General features: G+C 48.1%; 2 protein-coding genes across 6 annotated transcripts in view; both read right to left on the reverse strand.

The window, feature by feature from the left end:
- Positions 1-597: 597 nt before the first annotated feature.
- ANKRD60 (ankyrin repeat domain 60) lies at positions 598-9,846 on the reverse strand. Its single transcript, XM_058287418.1, has 4 exons — positions 9,447-9,846; positions 4,834-4,964; positions 3,145-3,310; positions 598-1,134 (listed from the first exon to the last, which is right to left on the reverse strand). Exons 1-4 carry the CDS (start codon positions 9,844-9,846, stop codon positions 842-844), a joined length of 990 nt encoding a protein of 329 aa, XP_058143401.1. The 3' UTR covers positions 598-841.
- Positions 9,847-11,712: 1,866 nt separating this feature from the next.
- Positions 11,713-23,637, reverse strand: part of LOC101434491 (serine/threonine-protein phosphatase 4 regulatory subunit 1-like) — a 112,954-nt gene continuing 101,029 nt past the window's right edge. For all 5 annotated transcript variants that reach the window (XM_071211798.1, XM_058287259.2, XM_058287258.1 and 2 more), the window contains 8 exons: positions 22,289-22,384; positions 20,863-21,048; positions 20,506-20,667; positions 19,405-19,505; positions 17,363-17,483; positions 16,255-16,389; positions 13,734-13,875; positions 11,713-12,907 (listed from right to left, as the gene is read on the reverse strand). In XM_071211798.1, the coding sequence (XP_071067899.1) occupies positions 12,750-12,907; positions 13,734-13,875; positions 16,255-16,389; positions 17,363-17,483; positions 19,405-19,505; positions 20,506-20,667; positions 20,863-21,048; positions 22,289-22,384 (1,101 nt within the window). In that variant the 3' untranslated portion in view covers positions 11,713-12,749. The remainder of the gene's footprint in view (positions 12,908-13,733; positions 13,876-16,254; positions 16,390-17,362; positions 17,484-19,404; positions 19,506-20,505; positions 20,668-20,862; positions 21,049-22,288; positions 22,385-23,637) is intronic.

Here is a 23,637-nt window from a genome sequence, read left to right on the forward strand (position 1 = left end):
CCAGGGCAGGCCCCGCAGGCGCTGCCTTCCGGAAGGTGGAGAGCCTAGAATTGGGTCCCACCCTCCAGATGTGCCCAAGAGAAGGATGGATGGACCTGCCCAGTTGCCAAGGCAGGAAAGGGAGAGGGCCGAGGGCGACGGGACGGAAGGAAACAAAGGCCCGGCTTGGCTAGTCCTCTCCACGAGGCGGCCACGGCTCTCACGCCGCGAATCGCCTTCGGGCAACGTAACCAGCGCCCCTTCGGACAAGGTGTTTGGAGAAGCACCCTCCTCCCTGCACGCCCCCTCACCCCATGCTAGCTTTGCTTCTGCCCCGCCCCCCCCCAACTCAAACCCCTCAAAGCTGGCTCAGGTAAGACTTCTGGAACGTTAGCCGCTGTAGGAGCATTTCGTCCCAGGGATTTTACAAAGTGAACTTCCCAGCCCACGAGGGCATGACCTCCTGACACCTGCCAGCGCTTGCTTTGTGCAATAACAATAGCGTGTTATCATCAGCGTTGTTACTGCCTGAGGCCCGGGCATCAGGCCGTCTGCAGGGGGAGAGGAGGTAATTGGTTCCCATCACCCCAAACGGCGCCATTAACGACAATATATAAATAGCTTAAAATCAGAGGCTGGCGCCGGGCCCGTTGCGTCTGTAATGGATTGCCAGATGAACACAAACTGACTTGTTTCCATCAACACCCTTCTGCAGTCATTTGTGAGCAGGACAGATAATTTAGGATCTGATTCAGATTAATTGCCGTGCCTTCCTGTTTTGTGCTTACCAAGGGCCGCCGTGGAACTGAGCTCTGAAAAGTTACCCAAGTCAGCGGCGGCCCGCGGAAGTCCCCGGTGGGAGCTAACTCCTGCTCTTCTTCTCGGAGCCAAACCCCGGTTTTGCTTTCGGGAAAGCCCGCTTCGGGACCAAGTCCGTCGGGCCCCTGGCCATCCACTGGTAGAGGAAGACGCGCCACTCGCTCTGCTTGTACTTCAGCCGGCGGGCGATGGAGACGGGGGTCTCCCCCGTGGCGTCCTTGTCGTGGGCGGAGGCCCCGTGGGCGAGGAGGAGGCGGATGCAGTCCACCCGGCCCATGGCTGCAGCCACGTGGAGGGCGGTCCTGCCCACCGGCGACTTGCCGGAACAGCTGGCCCCTGGGGAAGAAGGCAGCTGGCTGAGGGTGGGGCTCCCCAGCATGGGGAGGTGCTGCCCACCCCTGGCACACAAGGCTGCGGCGCCTCCAGCCCGTTCCCCATCCAGCCGCCAACCGTCTTTCTAAAACGCCCATACCGCTCTCCAGCTCAAATGCCCTCCCTGGCTTCCCACTGCCCAACGTTCCAGGTTCTTAATGGCTCCACGTCACCCCACTGTCCCCTCAGCCATCCAGCATCGGCACCCGATACGCCAGCCACCCCCACGCTCCAATCATGCCAGCCGGCTCGCTCTGTTCCCGCCGTCTGCCTTGCTCCCTCCTCCTGCCCCAGCCCCTTTGCACAGGCGGCCCCTATGCTAGCAGCCCTCCCTTTCACCCTTCTTTCCCGGGCTAAGCCTGACCCTTCTTTGGGTTTCCTTCACTGCCTTGGGCAAACCATCCTTGACCTCCCTCTCCCCCCCACGATCCGTCCTGTATGGGCGCCCTAGACTCCTGGACACCAGTGGCCATGGAATTAATCACAGGTCTCAGTTTGCCGACTGCCCCCCATAAGCTCCACAAGCGGGAGCACGTGCTTGTTTTCCTCCCCGGCACGCAGGCCGGTGCCTGGAGAAGCCGGGCCCTCGGGAGATGACAGCCGGGCGGGCTGACTCATGGGCAGATTTCACTTCGATTGAAGCCCTCGCCGCCTCTGCAGATGGATGGGCTGGTGGCAGGCACCCGATACGGACTCGTTGGATTGAATCAAGTTCTGGGTAACAAATATCATGACATAGAAAACAAGGCAATTCAATTAAATTCAGCTGACATTTCGGCAGACGGTTGTTACGAGCGACGGCTGGCCGGCGAGGTGAAAGTTTCAAATAAGCTCTCCTAACGCCGGCATCAGCCGGGGCACCTCCTCTTCGCGGGCTGTCTGCAGAGGACAGAAAACTTTGCAAAGCCGGCTGTAATTTTTTAACTGGTGCTTTCAAATACATCAGAGTTCCATCAGAGTGAAAATGACTTTTCACGAGCTTAAAGGACGGCCAGGCTGTGGAAAGCCCATGTGTCATCCTGCAGCGGGGGAGCGGGGGACGGCCCTGCAGGGAGCGAGAGAGAGCGGCTGGGGCAGCCGGCAGCCATCGCGGTCATCTTCTTGCCAAGACGTCCCCTGCCCACGATGCCTCCCGCCTCGGCTGGCGGAGGGGCCTGGCAGAGGTAGCAGAAGCTGGACAGAGGAAGGCTGGTGTCCAGCCGCCCGCACAGGAAGAAGGGGCCTCACCCGGAGAGTAACCCCTTCTGAGCCCCAGGTCACAGACCAAACACCAGGCAACTTTTTCCAAGGAAGCAAATGGGCTGGTCACTCTGCAGCTATTGTTTGTTGTTCTTGACTCTCTATACCCCAATCACAGGGCATCTTTTCCCTAAAATAGCCCCCATCGAGGTAGGATAAAGTATTCTCCTGTAGAATCGATCTCTCATGCAACGCCCTCTCATCCAGAGACAATGCTAGCTAAGGCTTGTATGTCCATCGGCAGAAAGAAAAATGGGCACTTCGGTGGAGGAGAGAGGCAATGAGAGTTTGGGAGAGTGCCTCCTGAGGGAAACCCCTAAAAGGTTTGGAGAAAGGAGGCTGGCCCCCCCTGCCAGCCAGCAGGAGAGCAAGGCCAGCTCGGGGCTGGAGCCACAGGCGACAGCAGAAACCCAGCGCCAGGTGGGGCTGGAGCTACTCCGTGGTGGGTCGGGTTGGAAATAACCAGCCTGGACACCCCCGGGCAGCCCCCAGCATCTTGGTGTTCTGAACGTTCCGTCTCGCTGCACCAGAAAGAGCGCACTCGCGTGGGGATGCAGCCTCTGATTGGCATGTCCTAAGAAACGTGCCCAAACAGGGGGCTGGCACAACAGACTCCCCCTGGTTGATGGGCGGCCAGAGATGGTGCCAGAAAACCACTGTCGAAGGGACCAGGAAGACAACCTACTCTGTCCCCCTCGCCGCTCTTGAATATACTAAGCCTCCTCTTAGCATTACCATGTTCTAGAAGGTACTGTACAGCATCCGCGTGACCTCTGTGCGAGGCAATGTACAAGGCCACGAACGCTCTTTGAGATGTCCATTTCTTCCACATCGTGTCATTGAAATGTTGCGAATTCGCGGTTCGGTAGAAAGAATCTTCGGTGACACCTAGACATGAGAGCTGGGCAAGATAAATGGAATTACCACCAGTGAGTTCAAGTCGTTCTCCAAAAGTAGAGGTGCACTTTACTTAAAGGGGCGACTAGACTCTCCCGGGGGGAAGGTTGGTTCAAAGATCAAATTAAGGCTCGTGGTAGAAAGAGGTGCAAACCCGAATTGAACAGAGGGGGGGGTCCCCAGGGAAGGGTCGGGCAGGCCCCTTGTAATGCCCTTTCCCTGCTCAGGAAATACTAATTCACCGCCAGTCAGGCTCGGGAGGCAGGAAATGCGTCCTGTCAGTGTTTTGAAGAGAGAAAATAGCTTTTCAGTGTCCATAGAAAGTGGTCGTGGCCATTAAGGAAGATACCAAGCCATAAGAAATGGCTTCCCCAGAGAGGAACAATAATCTTTGGATTTTTGAGGAATCCTGACCTTCCGATCTATTTTCGTGCCCATTGTCTCTGTCGGCTTTGGGAACACCCTGAACTCTCACTGATGAGCGACAGCCCCGTGACAGAATCACCTGGTGGGGAGCGAGGTCTCGGAGCAGGGGAGGAGGGCCCCAGGTTCCATCGGATGTTGGGGGGCGGGGGGCGGGGAGCTGCAGCAGGTAAGAATGCGGAAGACAAGAGGGGCGGCGAGTCGGAGTCAAGATGGGAGGGAGAGAACCCCATGGAAAGCCACGGGGCTGGACAGACTGGTGGTGGTGGAGGGGAGGTGGGGAAAACGCAGGTGGGCGGGACGAGGGGAAGCAGGTAAAGAGGTGGAAGGAGGTGTGCAAATAGCGGGCACAGGGCCCCCTCTTCCCTCCAAGGCCCGCTGCGTGCAGGCCCAGCCCTGCTTCCCCCAAGCCCACGCGCTCTTCCCAGACCTAATCCCAGCACCCCTCGCACCCCCGGCCTTTCCTGACCCTTTCCCAGCCCTTCTCGACAAGCCCTTAGCTTTTCATCAGAACATGGGAGCCTCTCTTAGAGGAAAGTGTGCACTTGCCACCTTGGGTCAGAGTCATTTATCATCCCTATCGGGTAAACATCCTGGCTTTTATACCCCACCGCCACCCCCCAGCCAGCCCCACAACCCAGCCAAGAGCCAAGCACGAGGCCCAGCAAAGAGTAGGCGCCCACTGTTCATCCAAGGAATGAATGGTCTTTCTCTTCTGATTTTTGTACTGTCGTAGCCCCGTACACAGGCCCTGCTCTGGGCTGTGTCTTTCCAAGTCATTTGGGAGTTCTTTGTTGAGCGTCAAATTAGGTTTTCAACTTTACAAAATACATGCATGAACAGAAAATGCACTGCCTTGATTTCTTTGGGGATTGGGTGATAAATCATAAGTAAACAACGAAATCACAAAGCAAAAGAGCAAGTGGAAATACTGGATGTAGTTTTTGATAAGCATTCTGACATGAGTCCTTATCATCTTTTCTCCCTACTCTGAAACTTTTACTCAAGTATTCCCAGTGAAAGCTAACTGATTCCACTTCCCCACCCCCCCAATTTACGGGTGCTTCGTAAAGTATAATATCCATTAAAAGAGCATGAAAACACCTTACTGGGATCCCCTTCCACAGCCGCCAAAACCAGTTCTGTCCATCCATCATAATGCCAGATACATAATGAAATAATTCCACCGGGAACAACATCATGGAACTTTAATGTAGCGTCATCCATCAAAACTCCTACGGGGAATAATTTTTTTCTTTGAAAAAAAAAAAGGGTGTTAAAGATAAACCATTACATCGGTAAGTTAAGAGATGATCTGACCTTGGATACTGCAAAGACAATTTTAGAGCCTTGAACACTAATCTTATTTGATGATCCCTCATGACTCTCTTGTTGTCGTTAATGCTTTTTAGAAAATTAATTTGGCTCAGCTTAAATTGAAGCCGACCAAAAAAAGGCAATGGCAACAATTTATAAAATTCTGTAATTATAACTTGTCCTATTGCAAAAAAAAATACATGAGTCAGTAAAGTCATTTTATGGGGCAAACTCTACAAATAGAACTACTTAAACTTGAAGTAACTGTATATTAGAGCACAATGTTATTGCACAAGTTATATACCTTAAACTAAAAGACTAACGCTGGATAATGCGGGCATTAGCGGGCTCAAGGTGACACGATGACAAAAATGGGTTGGATCTTTCAAACAATCGCCTGGGGCAGGTTTCTCACCATCAGCACCAGTGGCATTTGGAACTGGTAATTCTCGGCGGGGGCGGGGTAAGGCTGCCCTGGGCATTGTAGGCTGTGCAGCAGCGGCCCTGGGCTCCACCCATGAGACGTCTCCAGACATTGCTATGGGGAGCCTGGGGTCCCAAAGGGCCCTAGTCGAGAAGTGATGGTAAGAAGCCCACGTTGACTTTCGCCCTAACTTGGCGTTGGGTGTCAGAGCTCGCTTTGACTGCGGTGTCCCCAGAACCACATCTTACTCATACGAAGGAAGGCATGGATGGGCAGACCTGCCCGCACTTCATACGTTCAGGCTCTCTAGGAAGGGTTGTCAAAATTAGAAGGGAACATTTTAGGAAAGCGCATTTGTATGTAGTTTAACCTTTTCACATCCATGCACCCTTTATCTTCCGTGGCCATCTATGGCCTCACTTTCAAAGGAGAGAATTTGCTTTCTTCATAACCAACACCATAAAGGTAAAGTTTCAGCTTTGCCCAAGGTGGACTCTCATCTATTCCAAGCGCGTGGAATTTGAGGCTTTTTTTTCTTTTTATGTGATGATCTAAGGCTGATTTTGTGCCTGTGCTAAGGACTTTATTCCTATATCTTTGACCCCTCATGGCAACCCTGAAGGTAGACTTATCTCCCTTCACCGGTGAGCAGCCTCAGGCCCACGTGGCCAGGAAGTGGCACCGCCAGGCGGGCCCCAGGACAGCTCGCGCCAGCACCGGCTTCTTCACGCACAGCTTCAGAAATTTCAGTGGTGGGGGTGGGGGCAGAGAGATGGAAACCGGGAACACTGGTTAGCAAATCTGTTAATTAGGATCCCATTTGTGGTTCTGACATGGAGGATAATCAGTAATCAGTCTAAGACAACTTGACTTCCTAACAACTTTGAAAATATCAAGTAAAGCTGTGTTTTCCGGAGAAATTCAAGAGATCCGCGCACATTGTCTTTTACAGGCAGGCAGCAGCTGCCCTCGGCTTAGACAAATACTAATTATCACCAGCTAAATAAATTAGTAGAGCCAGCCACAGACAAGTGAGCGCCAGCCGGATCGGTGAATTTGCTAACCCCGATGAGATTTGTGTATCTCAAGCTTTTCACGCACATTATCTCATGAGCTCCTCCCCAGCAGCCTTTGGGGTGGGGAGATTAATTAAAGGCAGTAACCCCAATATCTTCTAACAACCTACTAGCGCCTTCTCTCACTCTCATTTGCCAGCCCCAATAAGCATTGCAACAGCAGAGGTCAAGTTCTAAGAGTTGCTAAGTGCTCGTTGAGAGATCTGATTGTGACGTCAGAGTTAAGTCACCCCAGCGTCTTCATTCCCTCTTAGCTTCCTTGAATTTATGGCTGAGCACAGTTCATCGGCGAAAATAAATTAACAGAAGGGGGTACCAGACAATTAGTAGTTCATAATTCTCAAGTTACTTGTTTGGGAACTCTTACTAATTCACCTCATTTTAAAAAAAAAAATTTTTTAACATGTTAAATACAGGCTAGGCTCAAGATACATTTCTTTCCAAATGAAGTCTCAAAAAAAAAAAAAATAGTCCAAATGCACCTTTCAAATATCCATATGGGAAAATAAATCTGTCATCAAAAATGCTTAACCTATTTCAAGGAGAGCAAAGGAAGGTACCTTGGCCTTCAGTGGACATTTCGTGTTTCCTAAGTCATTGCTACCTACAGGGGGAAGTGGTACTTAGATTTCCATCGCTTAAAGGGCTCCGCTCTAGGGAGTAGGAAACTGAGCCGGGAAGGGCAGTGTCGGTGAGGACAGAGCTTGAGGACAGAGCTGCTTCCAGAGTTCTGTGTGGCTCCATCGCTTCCCAGCCCCTGCAGTACCACTGCAGTCTCCACAATACCGGCTGTTCACAATCTCTGTGCGGCAGCCCAGAGAGTTTTTTAGATCTTCGTTTTCTTCACGTGTTTTGCGTTGTTTTCAACCGGGTGGGGAGATGATGGAGCCCACAGGCTTCGATCCTGTTCTCATATCCTAAATATTGTAGGACTCGGAGCAGGGCAAGCCACGGCCCTGAACTGGATGATGGAGGGAGAGATGGGCTCTAGGGTCCTTGCCCTCTCCCGGGTAGCTACTGCGCAGGCTGTTGTCTGGATAGGAGGCTTTGGGGTCCTGACTTGGCCGTGGTGAGCTTGGGTGCTGGGTTCTGATTCCGGTTGAGCTAGTTTTGAGCTCCTGATGTGGACAAGGACACGGCATGGGGTTTGGGCTTCTGATACGGACTGGGTTAATGTCAGTATTTGAGATTCGAATGTGGATAGGGTTTGCTTTGAGATGCAGGGTCCCAGTGAGAGCAGAATTTGCTCTGGTTTTGGGGTTCTGATAAGGTTTGCTTTGAGTTTGGGGGTACTGGTGTGGCAAGGGTCTGTTCTGGGATATAGAGTCCTTTTGTGGGATATGTTTGGGTTCTGAGTAGTCATGGCTAGTGTGGCAAGAGTGGTTCAGAATCAGGTAGGTTTGCCCTGGGATTTGGAGAGGATCCTGATAGTGACAGGATCTGCTCTGGGGTTTGGGTCCTGATATGGGCATAGTTTGCTTGGAATTTAGGGTTCTAAATGGATCCAGTTGGCTGAGAGATTGGGCTTGCATATATGAACAAAGTTTGCTTTGAGTTTTGGGGTCCTCATAAAGGCAGGATTTGTTTTGAACCTTGGCTTCCTGGCATGGACCCTGTTAGCTTACACTTTGGAGTGCTGATGTAGAGAGTTCATGCAGGGATTTAGGGTTCAGATAATGGGTAGGCTGGGCTTGAATTTGGGGATCCTGATGTGGGCAGGGTTTGTCTCATGGCTTGAGTTCTTATGAGGTCCCTTTGCTTTGGGATTGGGGTCCTGGTGTAGTCAGAGGTGAGCTGGGGGACTGTCTTTCAGGCATGGGCAGAGCTTGCTTTGAGTTTTGGGGTCCGGATGTGGGCAGGGAACATTGCAGGCTTTGACGTCCTTTCATGGGCAGAGTTGGCTGATGGATTGGGGTTCGGATGCACAAACAGTTAGTTTGGAGACTGGGGACTCAGAATTGGGCACATCTGCCCTGGAATTAAGGGTCATAGGATTTAGGTTTCTGTTGCAGCCAGGGGGTAGCTCCGGGATTTGAAGTTCAAATGTGGGCAGTTTGCTCAGAGACATGGGGTCCTGAGGTGGGCAGGGTTTGTTTCAGGCTTTGACAACCAGGCATGGGCACGGTTACTGGAGGATTTGGGGTTCTAAGGTAGTGACGGTTAGTTTGGAGATTTGGGGTTCAGTCTTGGGTAGGTATGTTCTGGGTTTGGGGTTCCTGAGGTGGGCAGGGTTTGGCATGGACATGGTTGCTGGAGAATTGGGTGTTCTAAGGTAGTTATGGTTAGACTGGAGATTTGGGGTTCAGTCTTGGGCAGGTATATTCTGGGTTTGGGGGTCCTGAGGCGGGCAGGGTTTACGCTGGAGGGTTTACAGTTCCGTGTTCGCATGTCCAGCACGGGGACCTGGGGTTTGACTTGAGGCTGGGGTCCCGACGCAGGCATGCTTGCCCTGGGCTTGGGGGCCTGCTGAGGACAGCGTGGCCTCCGGCCTTGAAGCCTCATGTGGCTGTGGCTGCTTGTCCTCGCGAAGGCTTGAGGTGGAGGAACTGTGCTTTTGGGGGATCCTGCTCTGGCACGGTCTGTGTGGGGATCTGGGGTCCTAATGTGGGTAAGAGGCGCTGGGGGTGGCAGTTCTGACGGAGCCCGGTTACTTCCGGGTCCTGACATTGGCAGGGTGTGTTCTGTGGGTTGGGGTTCTGCTCCGGCCGGACTTGGCCTTGAGGCTTGGCCCTGGGAAGTTCCTGGCTGGCAGGGTTTGCGTCACTCTCGGGTTTTGGGGCAAATGGGGCTGGTCTGAGGGACTGGGGGCCTCACGTGGGCAGGCGTCCCCTGGGACTTCAGGTTCAGACACGGGCCCACGCCCCGGGTGGAAGGAGAGAAAGGGCTCCGGGCAGGGCCACCTTGGTCCAGGTACTGGAGCCGCTGGAGGTTGAAGGGGATGCCGACCACCAGGTCGAGCTCCTCCTTGAGCTCCCGCACGGTCATGTCGCCGCGGCAGTCTGTCACTCGGAACATCTCCCCGGTCTCCTCCAGCCGCACCCGCAGGACGAAGACGTTCGGGGTCTGGTCGAGCGACAGGCTCACGGCCCGCGGGAGGTCCCCGGGCCGCGCGCTGCGGCCGCCCGCCCGGGCCGGGGGCTGCGGGCCCGCCGAGCCCGCCTTGGGCCCCCCCGGCGCCCCAGCGCTCGCGCCGCCCCGCGCCCGGGCCCGCGGGCCCGCAGGGGTCTCTGGGCGAGGGGCGCCCCCCGGCGCCCCCGCGGGCCGCGCTCCGCCGCCCCCCGCCGCAAGGCCCCGCCGCATGGCCCCGCCGCCCGCCGCGCGTCACCCCCCCCGGGGGCGGGCGCCGCGCGTCACCAACGCCCCCGCCGGCCCGGGCCGGGCCCGCACCCCGCCTCTGCCGCCGCCGCGGGACGCGACGGGGCCCCCCCCGGCCGAGGGCCGAGCCCCGCAAGGTGGGCAGCGGGGGCACGGTCGTCGGGGCCCGCACTCCCTTTAAGGCCCAGCGCCCCGAGCCAAACGCGCCCGGGCCGCCCGCCTGCCGCACCGAGGGCAGCGCCACGGGGACAGAGGGCACCGGCGCTTCCCGCAGCCCTGGGGGGCTTATTGAAAGAAACAGAGGCGGCCCCGAGGGGCCCCGCCGCGCCCCCGCCGCAGGCCGAACGCCTGGCGGCCTCCCAGCCGCTGCCGCAGCCGGTTCCTCCAGCCGGGAAAACAGGGGAAGGCTCGAGGACGTTCAGGAAAACGTTACCTTCCCCGTGTCTGGTTAGAATACAATCTTTGCATAATTGGGAGCAAACCCCTAGAGGAATTAGGCGTGACTAACCCTCTAAATCATCACTGCATGAATCGTCTGCAGAGAATTGTTAAGAGCAGCCTTTGTCCTGCTTAAAAATCATATTTCCAGCATGAATGAACAACAGGGCAGAAACGGGGCTCCCTTGGGCAGAGCTGGGCGGCAACCCCAGTGGAAAGCCCCCCCAGGGCACCCCTGAAGGAAGAGATGCACCTTAACTTGGATTTCAAAAGCTTTCTCAAAATCCATCAAGTTTAAAATGCTCTTGAATTAAAAAAAAAAACAAAAAAAAACTGAAGGAGGCAGGAAATGTCCACTGAGAAAGAGGCTGAGGCTGTTCTATTGTTAAAAAATACTTTTCAAGCAAGCTCTGTCGGAGAGAAGCCATCTGTGCTTTTCTACTAATTCACCCAAGAGGCGCAGAGGGTTCAAATCAAGAGGAGGCTTACACGTGGTCACCAAATTACAAACACAAATGAGATACACTGATGGAGCCAGGGCGGGAACGCCAAGGGAGAAAAAGAACAATCTTAGAAAAATCTCAGTTGTTACAGAAGAGGGAAAACAGAGCTCTAAAAGTATTTTTTTAGAGAAATTACAGCTTTTTTAAAAACTTTGCATTGGAAAGGCATTTGTATGAATAACAAAGTTTTAACATATAAGCCAAAGTGGTAGAGGTCAGATTATTTCTTTACCAAAGAGTTGTGGTTTTGCCTAAAATCTACATGCCTGTTGTGATTCAGCATGCAAATTCTACACAGCACAACACAAACTGAAGGTAATTTTTTTCCTTAATAGAAAATTAAGCTCTGCACAGAATACAAGATTCCAGTTGAATAATTCTACTTGCTGCTAGATCAGCAGACTAACAACATGACAATCTCAATTTCTAGGCAATAAAAAAAACTAAAATTGCTTGTTACTGAAGCAAAACAATACCCCCATCTATTTACTTTAGGCAAGTATTGAACGCAAGATGTATTGATTTTTTTTTTTTAATATGCAGCCCTCTACCTGATTAACTCACTCTGCGGCAGTTACCAAAATGTACCGTGGATTATAATTTAAAATTCTCACACATGTACTTTTATTTTTTTTTGGCACAGTATAGATTCCTTCCTTTCTTTTTAAAGAATCAGCTCAATGGAATTTAGGGAGGAAAACAAAAAACATCCTGTGTACCAGGAAATTCAATATATAGCTCCAGACATTATTTTTTAAAAAGGAAAAAAAAAAGATAAAGGGAAGAATGGAAATTGTTTACATGCCCTCTTGTACCTAACTCCTGAACCCCAAATGAATTGCTCCTCTTTCCTTCCCTTATGCTTACCTTTGAGAATATAAAAACAGAAACAAGAAAAATAACATGAGTATGCATGCATGTAGAATTTAATCAAATGCTTATAGAATGAAGCAGTCATTAATGAAAAACTGATTTAATTCTAGGACATCTTTCTCTTAGTCTAAATTTTATAAGCATGAAGTCTAAGTTCTATGTACTTAAGTCAATTTCAAGAATGTGGTAATTTAACCCCCAAACCACTGGTATTTGTGGAACAAGTCTATGGACTGATCAGAACTATGGTTTCCTAAATTATTGTTAAGATTCTAATACACATGCAAAATTCCTTAAACATATGACAATATATCCATATAAAAACGAAAACTCCTTCAGTTTTATACCTCTATCAAGGACCAATATGGATTTGATTCCTGCAAGAAGGGTAGGGGGGCGAGTGCTTGAGGAAAAATTCTAAGTAAGAGTTTATAATAAAAACGCAATATTAGAAAGAAGGTCATAAATCATTTAGCAGATTTTTAAAAATATTACATTTTTCAAAAGTAAATTGGGCTATATTTGCCGCAACTCAAAATGGAACATAAATTTAAATGATGTATTTGTTCTCTTCACTGAAAGGAGGCTAATGTTACATTAATATATTTTCTTCCTGTCAAGAGTTATTTACATATGTACAGTATTTCAGGTAAAAATAAAATATACCACCATAAACTATATTTTATAGGGAAGCATGAGGGGAGGCAAATACGCAAGTCTATGAGAGACGTCGAGTGTGAAATAAACTACTGTATTGTGGGGGGTGGAGGGCTTTAAATAATAGGATATAATGGGAAACCAGTCACTAGTGTGGCCAGCCGGCTGCGGACCTTACACGGATGGTTACTGACAGACTCTGGAGGAGGCACACACAGCACACCCGACCATCGGGCCCCCGTGCATCCCCGGGGCCGCCCGCGTGTGCAGAGCACACAGGGGCCATTTGAAGGCATCGTATGAAGGCTAGGATGTCTTTCTCTCTCAGCAGGTACAATCCAACCAGTGTCCCTTCAAGTGATGATAAGAAAGTGTGCCCAGCGTGAAATGTCCAGAGTGTGGCTGAGCACAGAGTAGTCAGTTCTGTTTTTCCAGCAAAGCGGTGCCCATGACGTTCGGCCGCTTTGGTTCTAGGGTGGCAAAAAAGGCAACATCTTGGTCGCGGTCGGACTGCAAAGCTAAGACGGTCTCTTCAACGACTTCAAGATGAGGGTTCCCGGCATTTCTAAAGTACGCTAAAGAGAGGAAACGCAAGTTTGACTCATGCGCCATGAACTGTGTTCTAAAACATATACTAGGGGTTCATTTTTGTTTTAAAACTACATCTCAGGCCAATAAGTCATTTTTTTCATGGAATAATTATATACATAAGTTCTCTAAAATGATAAAAATTGCTTTTGTGAAAGTATTTCTCACATTTTGAAGACCAGGCATGCATATTTTGAAAATGGTAATAACTAAAAAATAGGTAATGCTATCTTTTCTTTTTTACAATACAAAAAAGAATGAACAACATGTAGAATCAGCAGGAGAAGTAGATTGCTGGCAGGGGGGAGGTGTGGAGGGGCAGGAAATATATATATATATTGGGAAGGGTTTAAGATGTTTTCCTATATTTGAGGTGTAAAGTGAACTAGACAAGGAAAGCAATTCTGATATTAAGTCATGCAGGTTTAAAATAACTGATTGGTTGGGCTGCAAATATTTTCTTACCAACTACAAAATAATACCATTAAAACCCAATAGTAATTAAGGCTTAACTACTATTATCTCACTTCATGTTTTGTAACTCAAAATTTACAAAAAGATCCCTTCATTTCTAGAAGACTGTAATATTTTGCATTTTAGCATTTGTTTATTAAATGTGAAACCTGGACTACATTTCCTTAGTCATTTCATTAATAACAAATACTGTGCAGAAAGGTTAATATGTTAATTTACATTAATAAATCTTAAGTATGCTGTCATACAATTTGCTACAATACTCCTCAAGAGGGAATCTAGTTGATGCCTTAACAACTGAGTTTAAAATGTCCACATTCAGAAAAGTGGTCCACACACCCTTTTCCAGTAGTGTCTGCCTCAGAGCTTTGGCCAGCAAAACTCTGACGTTTGGCACAGGGTCCGACGCGAGGCTGAGAAGGCTGGGGAGCAGGTGTTCCACAAACTGGTCCACGGGGATGCATTCCTCGCTCACCACCGCCTGTGGCACAGAGAAAGACCCGGCTAGAGAGCCAGTGTTCTCCAGAGGGACTGGCGTGTTTCTTCTGAAAATGTACACTTCTCTAATTCCAAAGATGAAACTTCAGGATTCCTAAGTTTAAGGGGAGTGTGTGTATGTGTGTATTTGGGTGTGCATTTAAAAATCTCTACCACTAAAGAGATTTGGTTAGAAACACAGTTAACGTTTTATTTTCATTTATTACCAAGCACTGGGTTACAAGTAGTATAATATTTGGTGAGGAAAGCATAGGTTTTGGGGCCAGGCTGATCTAGGCTCAAACCCTAACTTGGTCATTACTAGGTATGTGGTCTTGGGTAAATGGTTTAACCTGCGTGCCTCAGTTTCCTCATCTGTACAATGGGGATGTTGTGAGGATGCAGGTGGTTTATGTAACGCATCCAGCAGAGCCCCACGACCTAGGAAGTCAGAAAGAACCGGGCAGCCACACCTGTCAAGTAATGGCCAAATCCAGAGCCTCACCCAGTACCTGGCCCTTGGTGAATAACTAGTAAACATTACACCTGCAAGCATTTGCACAATGCTTCCCAACTGGCAGAGTTTTACATGCATTATCTCATTTAATTCACAGACCCAACCTCGGGAATCAGAATCAGCCTAGAGTTATGGGAGACGGCACTCTGTTCTCATGTGGGCGCAACACCCAAAGGGCTCATGACCAACAGGGGACAGCAGGGCTGAAATTCCAGCCCAGCTCCCTGGATGGTAAACTCTGTGGCTCTTTCCCCTAAAGGGTCGTTTGCGCTTTCTCGTGGTGGGTCCTGTGGCAATGGCAGCTGAGATTTACGAGTGTGCACCGTGTCCTGGGACATGTTCCAGGTAACTTTCATGCATAATCCCATTAGAGCCTCACCAATAACCCAAGGAAGTAGGTCTGAACTACTGTCACCCCACTTAACAGAATGATGGCAATGCAGGCAGAGGCTCCTTTGCCCACAGCCGCACAGCAGGGAAGGCGTGACATCAATGGGGCTGTAAGTCGAGTGGTTTTGACTTTACAGCCTGCCCTTCAACCACCACCCATGCCTGGGCTCCCCGTGGAGCTGCATTTAAAAGATCATTAACACGGCCCTTAAGAAGCACCTGCCCTAACACCCCTTCCTTTTGTTTGTTTGTTGTGGGCTTTCTAAACCTTTAACAGTTAATTGGTGAAAGCCAAAAAAAAAAATTTTATTTTTCTTGATCAAAATTCATTGGTGTCTTTCCTTTTGTTTATTTCATCATGGATTTTATAAATCTCAGATAAAGAATTTAAAAGTAAAAGTAAAATTATTGTATGTATGTTTTCTCCACAAATGGTCTGAAGCGCCGGCATTTTCCTTACGAACGCCGTGGGGTCAGGCCTGTGGTTCCCGAGTGGGTGTTTCCTCTGCCTGCTCCTCTGGGTGGACACCTCAAGTCCCCCTGTGACGCCCCCCCAAGCCCAGCAGGGGGCCACAGTGAGCCCTTTGGTGGGGGTGGTCATGAGGGAGAGAGAGCAGGCTTTGGGGTCTGGGGTCAGGCAATGTTCAACCGCAGCTTTACTGTGCAGTCGGCAGAGCAGGTTAGTGACTCATGAATATTCACGATACCATTCCCTCTACTTTTTTACATGCTTGAAAATGGACGTGATAAAAACTAAAAACTTCTACGGGAACACTTTAGCTGGAAAAAACCCATGTCTTTACACTTCCTGTGTGATCTTGAGCAAATTACCTAACCTCTCTGGGCTTCAAGTGCTTCATCTAAAGAAACTGGTCTGAATGTGCCAAGGATGTGCCATGGCAGTGCACAGCAGCTCTTACTGTTGAGGATGAGCTGTGAGGCGAGGTGCCTGGCCCCCAAGAGGAGTTCAAGCAATGGCAGCCGTGATCACTGCCATCCTCCCCAGACAAACACAGGTCACATCCTCACCTCCAAGGTGCTACCCAGAGGGGGCCCCGGGCTAAGGCGGCTTGAACGCCTCCTCCGTCTTTACCTTAAAGAGCTTAAGTCACACCTGCCCCAGCTCGTTGCTCTGCTCGGTACCCCACTTCCCCTCCAAGGCATCCACTCAGGTGAGGCGCAGAGAAGGACCCAGCCCCGGCTGGGTACGGCAGGAGTGGGACTCTGCGTTTGGTGCTCCCCTGACCACATGGAAGGGCTATGCATTCTCTGCCTCCAGCGTCCAGAGTATACCTGGCACACAGCAGGTGCTCAACTGGTGCCAATGGGAGGGACGCATGTCCCCGCTGGACGGCCCTGGCAGGTCACTCCAGCCTCTGTGAGAGGGAGCCCGGCTAGTACTCAAGGCCTGGGATTCTCTTCCGGGTGAACTTGGTAAATGTATACGGGGTAGACTCTCCCCCAGGCCGAGCTAACCTGACAGATGAAAGCAAAGGCTTGCCTTCCAACCCACTTAGCGCAGTGCCGGAACCGTATGATGAGCTCGTTGATAAAATTTAAGCCCAGTGCACTTTCACTGTTTGAGTAGAACTTCTGCAGAATTGCCACAACCTGTGAAAAATATTTGAAGAGCAAATTTAAAATGCTGCCATCTATTTGAATTATGACTACCACTCTACATGGAAACCAGATGTTTTTAAACCTTCCACCTTAAATGAATTTATAAGCATAAAAGGAAGTAATTTTTGTCATGGTAATCATTAGAACACAGAGACAAAAAGATATTTACACCCCCCCCCCCACATGCACTCACTCACACAAAACCCTTCATAAAAATGAAATTAAAAAGGGACCGCATTAGAAAAATACATTATTAATCTTAAGGTTCCAAATTCTAGAAGAACATCCCTGCATAATAACTAAACCATCACATTTAGGAACATGTCATTTTCATAAAATTCTAATACCATCAGAGTACTTTAGTCAATCAATATTTTCAAATGAGATTTCTCTGTCAGTATTTAGCTGGTATAAGTCCACATGAAACAAAATCAGCTTTTCAATGCAATAATCTTTGCTCCTAAATACTGTCCTATAAAACTATGCTATAGAGCAGGGGTTCTGTGAGCTTGAACTGAAAAAAATTAACTCATTATCCTTATTTTCTCTGACTTCTAACTGAAATCTAGCATTTCCTTCACTTATGAATGTATGCAATAAATAAGTTACAGTGGTGTTCATTTCACCTGACTGGTGAAGGAGTCTGTGGAACAAAAAAGGTTAAGAACCCCTGCTGTACAGTGAACCCAACCTATATTTTTAGAAGACACTAAGCCATCGTTTAAAGGGTTTCCTATATTAGGGACTAATCTACAATTTTCATCACTGAGCATACAGTTTCACAAAAGAGTTCCTTTGCAAATTGATAAAACTATAATATAATTCCTTACTTCAAAATTTAAAAGTTGGATCCAAAGGTAAAGCTGTCAAATTAAGCCAAAATTAATTTAAGGAGTTAAAATGGGAGATACGTAAACACTTCTATTTCCAAAAATCACGTAAAGAAAAGGCCATGATTCCTTACTAGTTTGAAGGAAATCCACCGAACTTCAGAAACCTTATCTGCACATAACTTTAAGGCAATATGCATTAGGTATTCGTAAACATCACTGGGATTGTAGAGTTCCAAAATCAGTATTAATTGTCTGAAATTTAAAAAAAAAAAATTATTCTTTTCCTAAAAAGCAAAACAACAAACCAAATACTTTATTCCTGTCTCTTTACTCTCGTTTCATCTTTGTCGATAAAAATAGCTGGGCTGGGAATGAACGGTAAGACTTGACGAGGCCTGCAGTCAGAAAAGGGCTGAGAGCGAAAGCAAAGAGAGAGGCCCACGCAAAGAAATGTGGAAAAAAAATCCTAATTCTCCATCACACACACAAAATCCAGCCAAAGTAAATAAATTAAACCTTGTAAAATAGGGGCTGAGAAATTTATGAATTCAGATCTAATATTTCAAAGTTAGGTTATCAGTTGAAAAGCACATAAAACTTGAAACATCAGATAACATCAAAATAGCTGGAATGTCAAAGTTCTCAAAGATCAACAGATTGAGGAAAAACTCAAACGAGATATTCACTGCCTCCTGAGTGTTCCTGAAACTGCAGCTCAAACTGTACGCTTCCGCTCGTTGCGCCCAGCCAGCATGGTTCTCGAGCCTTCTAAATCCAGCAAGGTCCGCTTCGAGAGAACCGCAGCATCTGCTCTTCACTCCAGCAGAAGTTCACCTGCGCGCTGGCTGAGAAAACCTACTACCACGGCTTCCACTATTTTCTAAAAGGGACTTGGGGAGAAGGGCATGAAAATAAATGGCATTATTTCCACGCAGGCTACTAAAGGAAATGAAGAAGATACTGGGAGGAAGTTAGAGCCAGAAGCCAGGAGTGCTGGGGAATACTTTCATATCAAAAAGCACTGTTTTCAGAAAAACAATACCCACATCACAGGCACGGGGGCCAGAATTCCTATCAGCATCTCTGGGCTCAATAACCTCAGCAGAGATGGGAGATAGGAAGCGCTCACAGACGGTGGGCCCGTCTCACCACCTGGCAGGGCTGCCCAGCCCTGAGATCCCGCACTCTGCCACTAGAGGTCGCAATGCTTTCATGAAAAAATGTGGGTCTGTTTTTCTGTTCTTTTAGAAGAACAGTAAGCTGGAACATGGCATCAGGACTAAAACCTCCATCTCTCAAATTAAGCATAATGATTAAAGATCACAGCAAAGAGAAAACCTTTCGGTTTGCCCCTGGCATCGGCCAAATCATATCCTGAATAGCTGCAAAAGCCTAATGAATTTCTACGAGGAAGACAATTATTTGAGGGAGTTCTAGTTGCAGATAAGAAAAATGAAAACTAAAAAGATAAAGAAATGAATCTCAACCCAATGAAAACTAAAACCCAAACAACCACCACCACAAACAACTCTACTTAACACCGCAGAAAGCACATTTTACACATCGGGAAGGGGAATCATTTAAAATGATGTTTTTGCTCTTCTAGAATCAGTAAAACCTTTTAACATTCCCTTTGCCAGCACAAAATGTAATTAAATAACTCCTTCACACACAAAACGATATACAGATATGAGCCACGTTGGGGGACATTTTTCTTTAATAATTGTCTCATCTAGATTAGACGTTTCCATGTCTCAATGCAGCATAATTTTCTTTAGGAGCTGAAGTACATAAACCACACTGTACTTTACAGAGAGGATTACATGCACAATGTTCCACAAAGCTTTAGCAAAAAGTGCTCTGATTAATAGGAAAATACTAAAAAGTGGATGATTCATCTTTTATTTGGTTCAAATAAATTGCCTTACAGAACAGCAGAACACTCTAATCCTAAAGTGACTCTAGGCCTATCTTCTTCTAAAAATGACTATCTCCCAGGAGACTGGAAATTATGACTTAGAGTTTTGGAAATCAGTTTATCCCTTAATAAAAACATAATCTCTTTATAAAAAAAATTATCGCTAGTTCAGAAATCAATAATAAGGTAGGAAAATTAAGAATTATTCTATCTAATTTGTCTTCCCATACATATTCCCAAACAGGTTTTACTTACTCTGCTAGTTCATATCGAAACCTCCAGTTCCTGCTGTTATCGGTCACTACAAATTCTTGCAGCTGATAGAGATATTCTCTCCTCTTGTCTGCATGAAGCAACTATTTTTTTAAAATGTACATATAAATATAAACATAAATATATAATCCTTCGACCCCACCCACCCCCCAAATAAAACCTCCTTTTACTATACTTCAGAATATGCATTTGCTGCCAGCAGGAACTTTGTCCAAATAGAAAACCCTCCTTTTACCACACTTGGGTTTTACGCCCTTGCCACCAGCAGGAACTCTTTTCCCTGGCGCCTCGCGGGCTGCCAGCAGCATGGCTGGGCGTGAGCATGGTGGGAAGTGACATGGACTGCCTCCTTGAACACTTCCGACCTGCCCCCCTGGTTAGCATACGTGCTTATGTCTTCCTAAATGCCCCCAGGTCTTCCTTCTTTCACAATTTCCTATCTGAAGAAACAAACCCCACCACCACACCCTTGTGTGGTGTGCCAGGTAGCTAGAGTCGCCTCCCAGGACGCTGTGGCCTCCTGGAGCTGCCACTGCTGCCCGCTCCCCTGCCCCAGGGGGAAGACCACACCAGGCTCCATCGAGGGCAGCCGTGGTGGCGTGGACGCGGGTACTTTGTTTCTCTAGGTCATTTTCAAAGTCTTACTTTTAAACTCATTATTTCTTTGGGGGTGAGGGGCAGGCAAGAAGGGAAGCAGCAGAGTCTTGCAGAAAAAGCCCTTTGTGCGGACCGAGGCTGGACGTCAGCCAGGCTCTTCCCCGGTGACCTCAGGGCCGTCACGGCAGTACCCGGGGCCTCAGTTGCTGCTCCTTCATGCAATGTGCTCCGTGTCTACCATTTAATATGCCTACCATTGTCCCCAGAATAAAAACTCTAAAGGACAGGAAGATTAGAAGGAAAGATATAAAAACATTACCTTTCACTGAGAGAACATTCATTTTATGATTTTAGATGGTATGTTTCAACCGAAGAAACCTAGGCCACTGCTTTAGTGCCCCCATTGACACCTTAACATAGCCAGGGTTGGAAATAAATGGTTCAGAAAGGGGAGATCTGGAGTTTAGTCTTAACCCTTCTCCCTACCTTCAGGAAATCATACAGGTGCTTAAGAACTCCTATGCGCACTTCGTCCAGGTCCTTTAAAAAGCCATTGAAGACGGGCACCAGGTCGGCGGTTGTCAGCTGATCCCCAAGAATCACAGCCAGCTCGTGGATAGAGAAGGCCAGGGTCCGGCGGACCTTCCACTGTGGGTGCACAGCAGACACACAAATCACAGAAACCCGGTATAACTCAGCATCGCCAGGGTCTCAGGTGGCACATCGAGAGCGAAGCTCACAGGGCGGGGTGTGAGCCCCGTGAGCCTTGCCGCAGCGTCCCTCTGCTTCGGGATCAGGCGGCCGCCCTCCTTCCGGGTGTGCGCCTGGCAAGGCTCTCCTCACCTGCACGTCAGAAGCCAGGGTCTCGTAGGTGTCTCTCAGGCAGTGCCAGTTCTGCCGGCCCAGGGTGAGCGCCACGCCCGGGAGGCTGTAGGCGCAGTGCGTGGCGATGTCGGTGTGGACGGTCTGCGCCCGAGCCGGGTCGGTCATCGACACATACTGATCTAGCAGGGGCTGAGGTATTATGTCCTGGGCATAAGGGAGAGAGGAAGACGGTCACGCTCGCATGGCGGGAGGTCAAACCCACAACACCCTGGAAACACAAGGGGTTGGGAATTTTGAGGTGAAAACAACCAAGCGGAACTCTGACATGGACAGGAAGGCCTTCTCAGAGCCAAAGGGCTTCGGACTGGCCAACTTCTTCTCCAGGGAGTGGGGCTGCCCGCGTTGGTGGACGCTCAGACAATGCCCACCACTCATCTTTTAAAGGTCAGCACAAGATCTGACGTGATACAGAACAGGGTCGAGACAGCCAGGCTGGTGTCTAGCACACGCAGTGCTTAGGACACGCGGCAATCTTCGCTTTTCTCATAAAGGCCCCAAGAACCCTACATTCTGAATCATTGCTACATTTTTCCAACTGATGGGACATTGCCTTCATAAAACATCGTCATGCCATTTATGTTTATCTCCACATGGGCAACGTGTTACAATAATTAAAAACATTCCAGAGAACTGAGATGGACACTAAGCCAATCCACACGACACAACCAAGTCAAACATGGTTCAACAAATAAAGCTGTCTTCAGACAAAAAAAAGAGCAAAATGACTTATATAAACAGATATTAAATATTAATGTATAGATGTTAAAACTCTAAATTTGGTTTGCTTTATTAAAATACTATTCTAGATTATTCAGAGGACTTTAACCAAAGCTTTAGAATTCACTTTTTTTAAGCCAAAGAGGAAATATTAGTAACACAGTTTATGAACTAAGATATGTGATTAATTTTAAACATATTTTTATTACAGAAATTGTGAACTTACAAGACAATCATGCTCATGTGTAGAATTCCCACACAATACCCCTTCACCAAGACCACACTGTTGTGAAGCATTTGTTACAGATTATGAGATAATATCAGCAGGCTATTACCACTAACTCGGGGCCACAGCGTACACTGGGCATATTTCTTCCATATCCCCTATTATCAACACAGTACATCTCTAGCATTGACGCAAGAATATTAGAGTACTGCTGTTAACCACAGTCCATAGGTTACATTAAGTGTATTTTTCCCATGCTTGTCCACTTTCCCACCACCCTACAGTAGTAACATACATCCATTCTAGTTCACAGAAGGACATATATGATTTAATATTGTTGCAAAGATAAACGTTTTGGTTCCAAGGCCATCTTAAATTTAACCTTCAGAAAATGTTGAGTGTTGCCTTTCTTTTCGAGAAGCATTCAGCGTTGTCACAGACCTGTGACTGAGGCTTCTTGTCCTCAGGCAGGGTTGGGTGGTGCCTCTGCTCAGTCTGCGGATGGCCCCTGGCTCCCCGGCAGGATTCGCCCGGACCCTGCAGGGTAGAAGGGGCAGGTTATCCATTTCTGGCCAAGGAGGAAGCTGTTCTAGCACTTCCCCTTCAAAGAAACCTCTTTCAGTGCCAGAGAGGACATCTGCAAATCACGACCACAGCTTCTCCAGAAGTCAGTGGTCTCTCTCTCTCCGGACGCTAAAAAAATACATTTGTCCAGCTCTATGTGATAACTGTATAGACATGTCATTGTAAGTGTTTAGGAAAATGGATACGATCCTTATAATTTCAAGACTGCTAGAGGTCCCTACACAAAGATGAAGGCCAACAACATCAGTCTTCACACCCAAGCGTCCCTAGTGTGGTTAGCCAATGTCCTCAAGTCACAGTCACATATGTAAGGCAGAGGCAATCCCAAAGGAAGGATGAGGTTTGCAAGAAATGTGGAGCAAGCGCCCGCAGCACTTCTTGGGGATGCTAAGGCAGCGCTGGACCTGAGCAGTGCAAGGGGGGAAGGCGCATGTAATTCGAGGGAGAAGATGGAGCTGATAAAGAGTATTTACTTGGAAAAGTGTTCTCGATTTTTCACATGTACAAACACTCCTAATGTTTGCTGATGAACCTTTCCGTTAGGTTAACAATTAAAATGAGCAGGAACATTCCACAGTGACATATTGGTCTCTGATCATTGATTAACATTAACTGAGATGGACCTGACCTTCTCCTTCAACCATAACATGGATTTCCTACTTGCACTTGAAATGTCATACTGTCTACCAGCTTAATGGATTCTGACAAATCAGCTCAATATATGACTCAGGAAAGTCGAATAATATACCAATAGATGCTTCGTTTGCTCTGAGGCATGCTACCAGAACCTTCAACTCCCAAGGATTACACTGAAATGTACTGTTTATTTTAACAGAGGACCTGATAAAATAGAAATATTTTGGTATGATGATCTAAGATCTCATTGCCAAGTTAATAAATTCCCATATACTAATAAAATATGCCACTGGAATCAATTATTATCCTTTTAGGGATTAATTTTATTCCAAAGTTTTCAGTGAAACCATTATGTACAACACTTATTCCAGGCACCAGATTGAGTTGAAGTAACCCAACGTGAGACAAGGCAACCCCAAAAGGTATCTGGCGTTCATCCCCCAGGGACTCCCTCTGCAGCGGTGAGCTGTCTGGCCACGAGCTAGCACTCACTGCCCTGCCTCTGCCTTCCTTCCTGGCAGAACCCTGAGTCGCCCAGGCCACTTACCCTCCTCTGCAAGCATGTTCTC

This window comes from Dasypus novemcinctus, chromosome 24, assembly GCF_030445035.2.
Source record: "Dasypus novemcinctus isolate mDasNov1 chromosome 24, mDasNov1.1.hap2, whole genome shotgun sequence".
Lineage (NCBI taxonomy): Eukaryota > Metazoa > Chordata > Mammalia > Cingulata > Dasypodidae > Dasypus > Dasypus novemcinctus.

Coding starts and splice junctions, on each gene's coding strand:
- ANKRD60 (XM_058287418.1), bottom strand. CDS start 9,846: ATGCGGCGGGGCCTTGCGGCGGGGGGCGGCGGAGCGCGGCCCGCGGGG. Junction 4,965..9,446: donor GCTCCAGTACCTGGACCAAG/GTGGCCCTGCCC, acceptor TATTCCCCGTAG/GAGTTTTGATGGATGACGCT. Junction 3,311..4,833: donor TGGAAGGGGATCCCAGTAAG/GTGTTTTCATGC, acceptor TATCTTGCCCAG/CTCTCATGTCTAGGTGTCAC.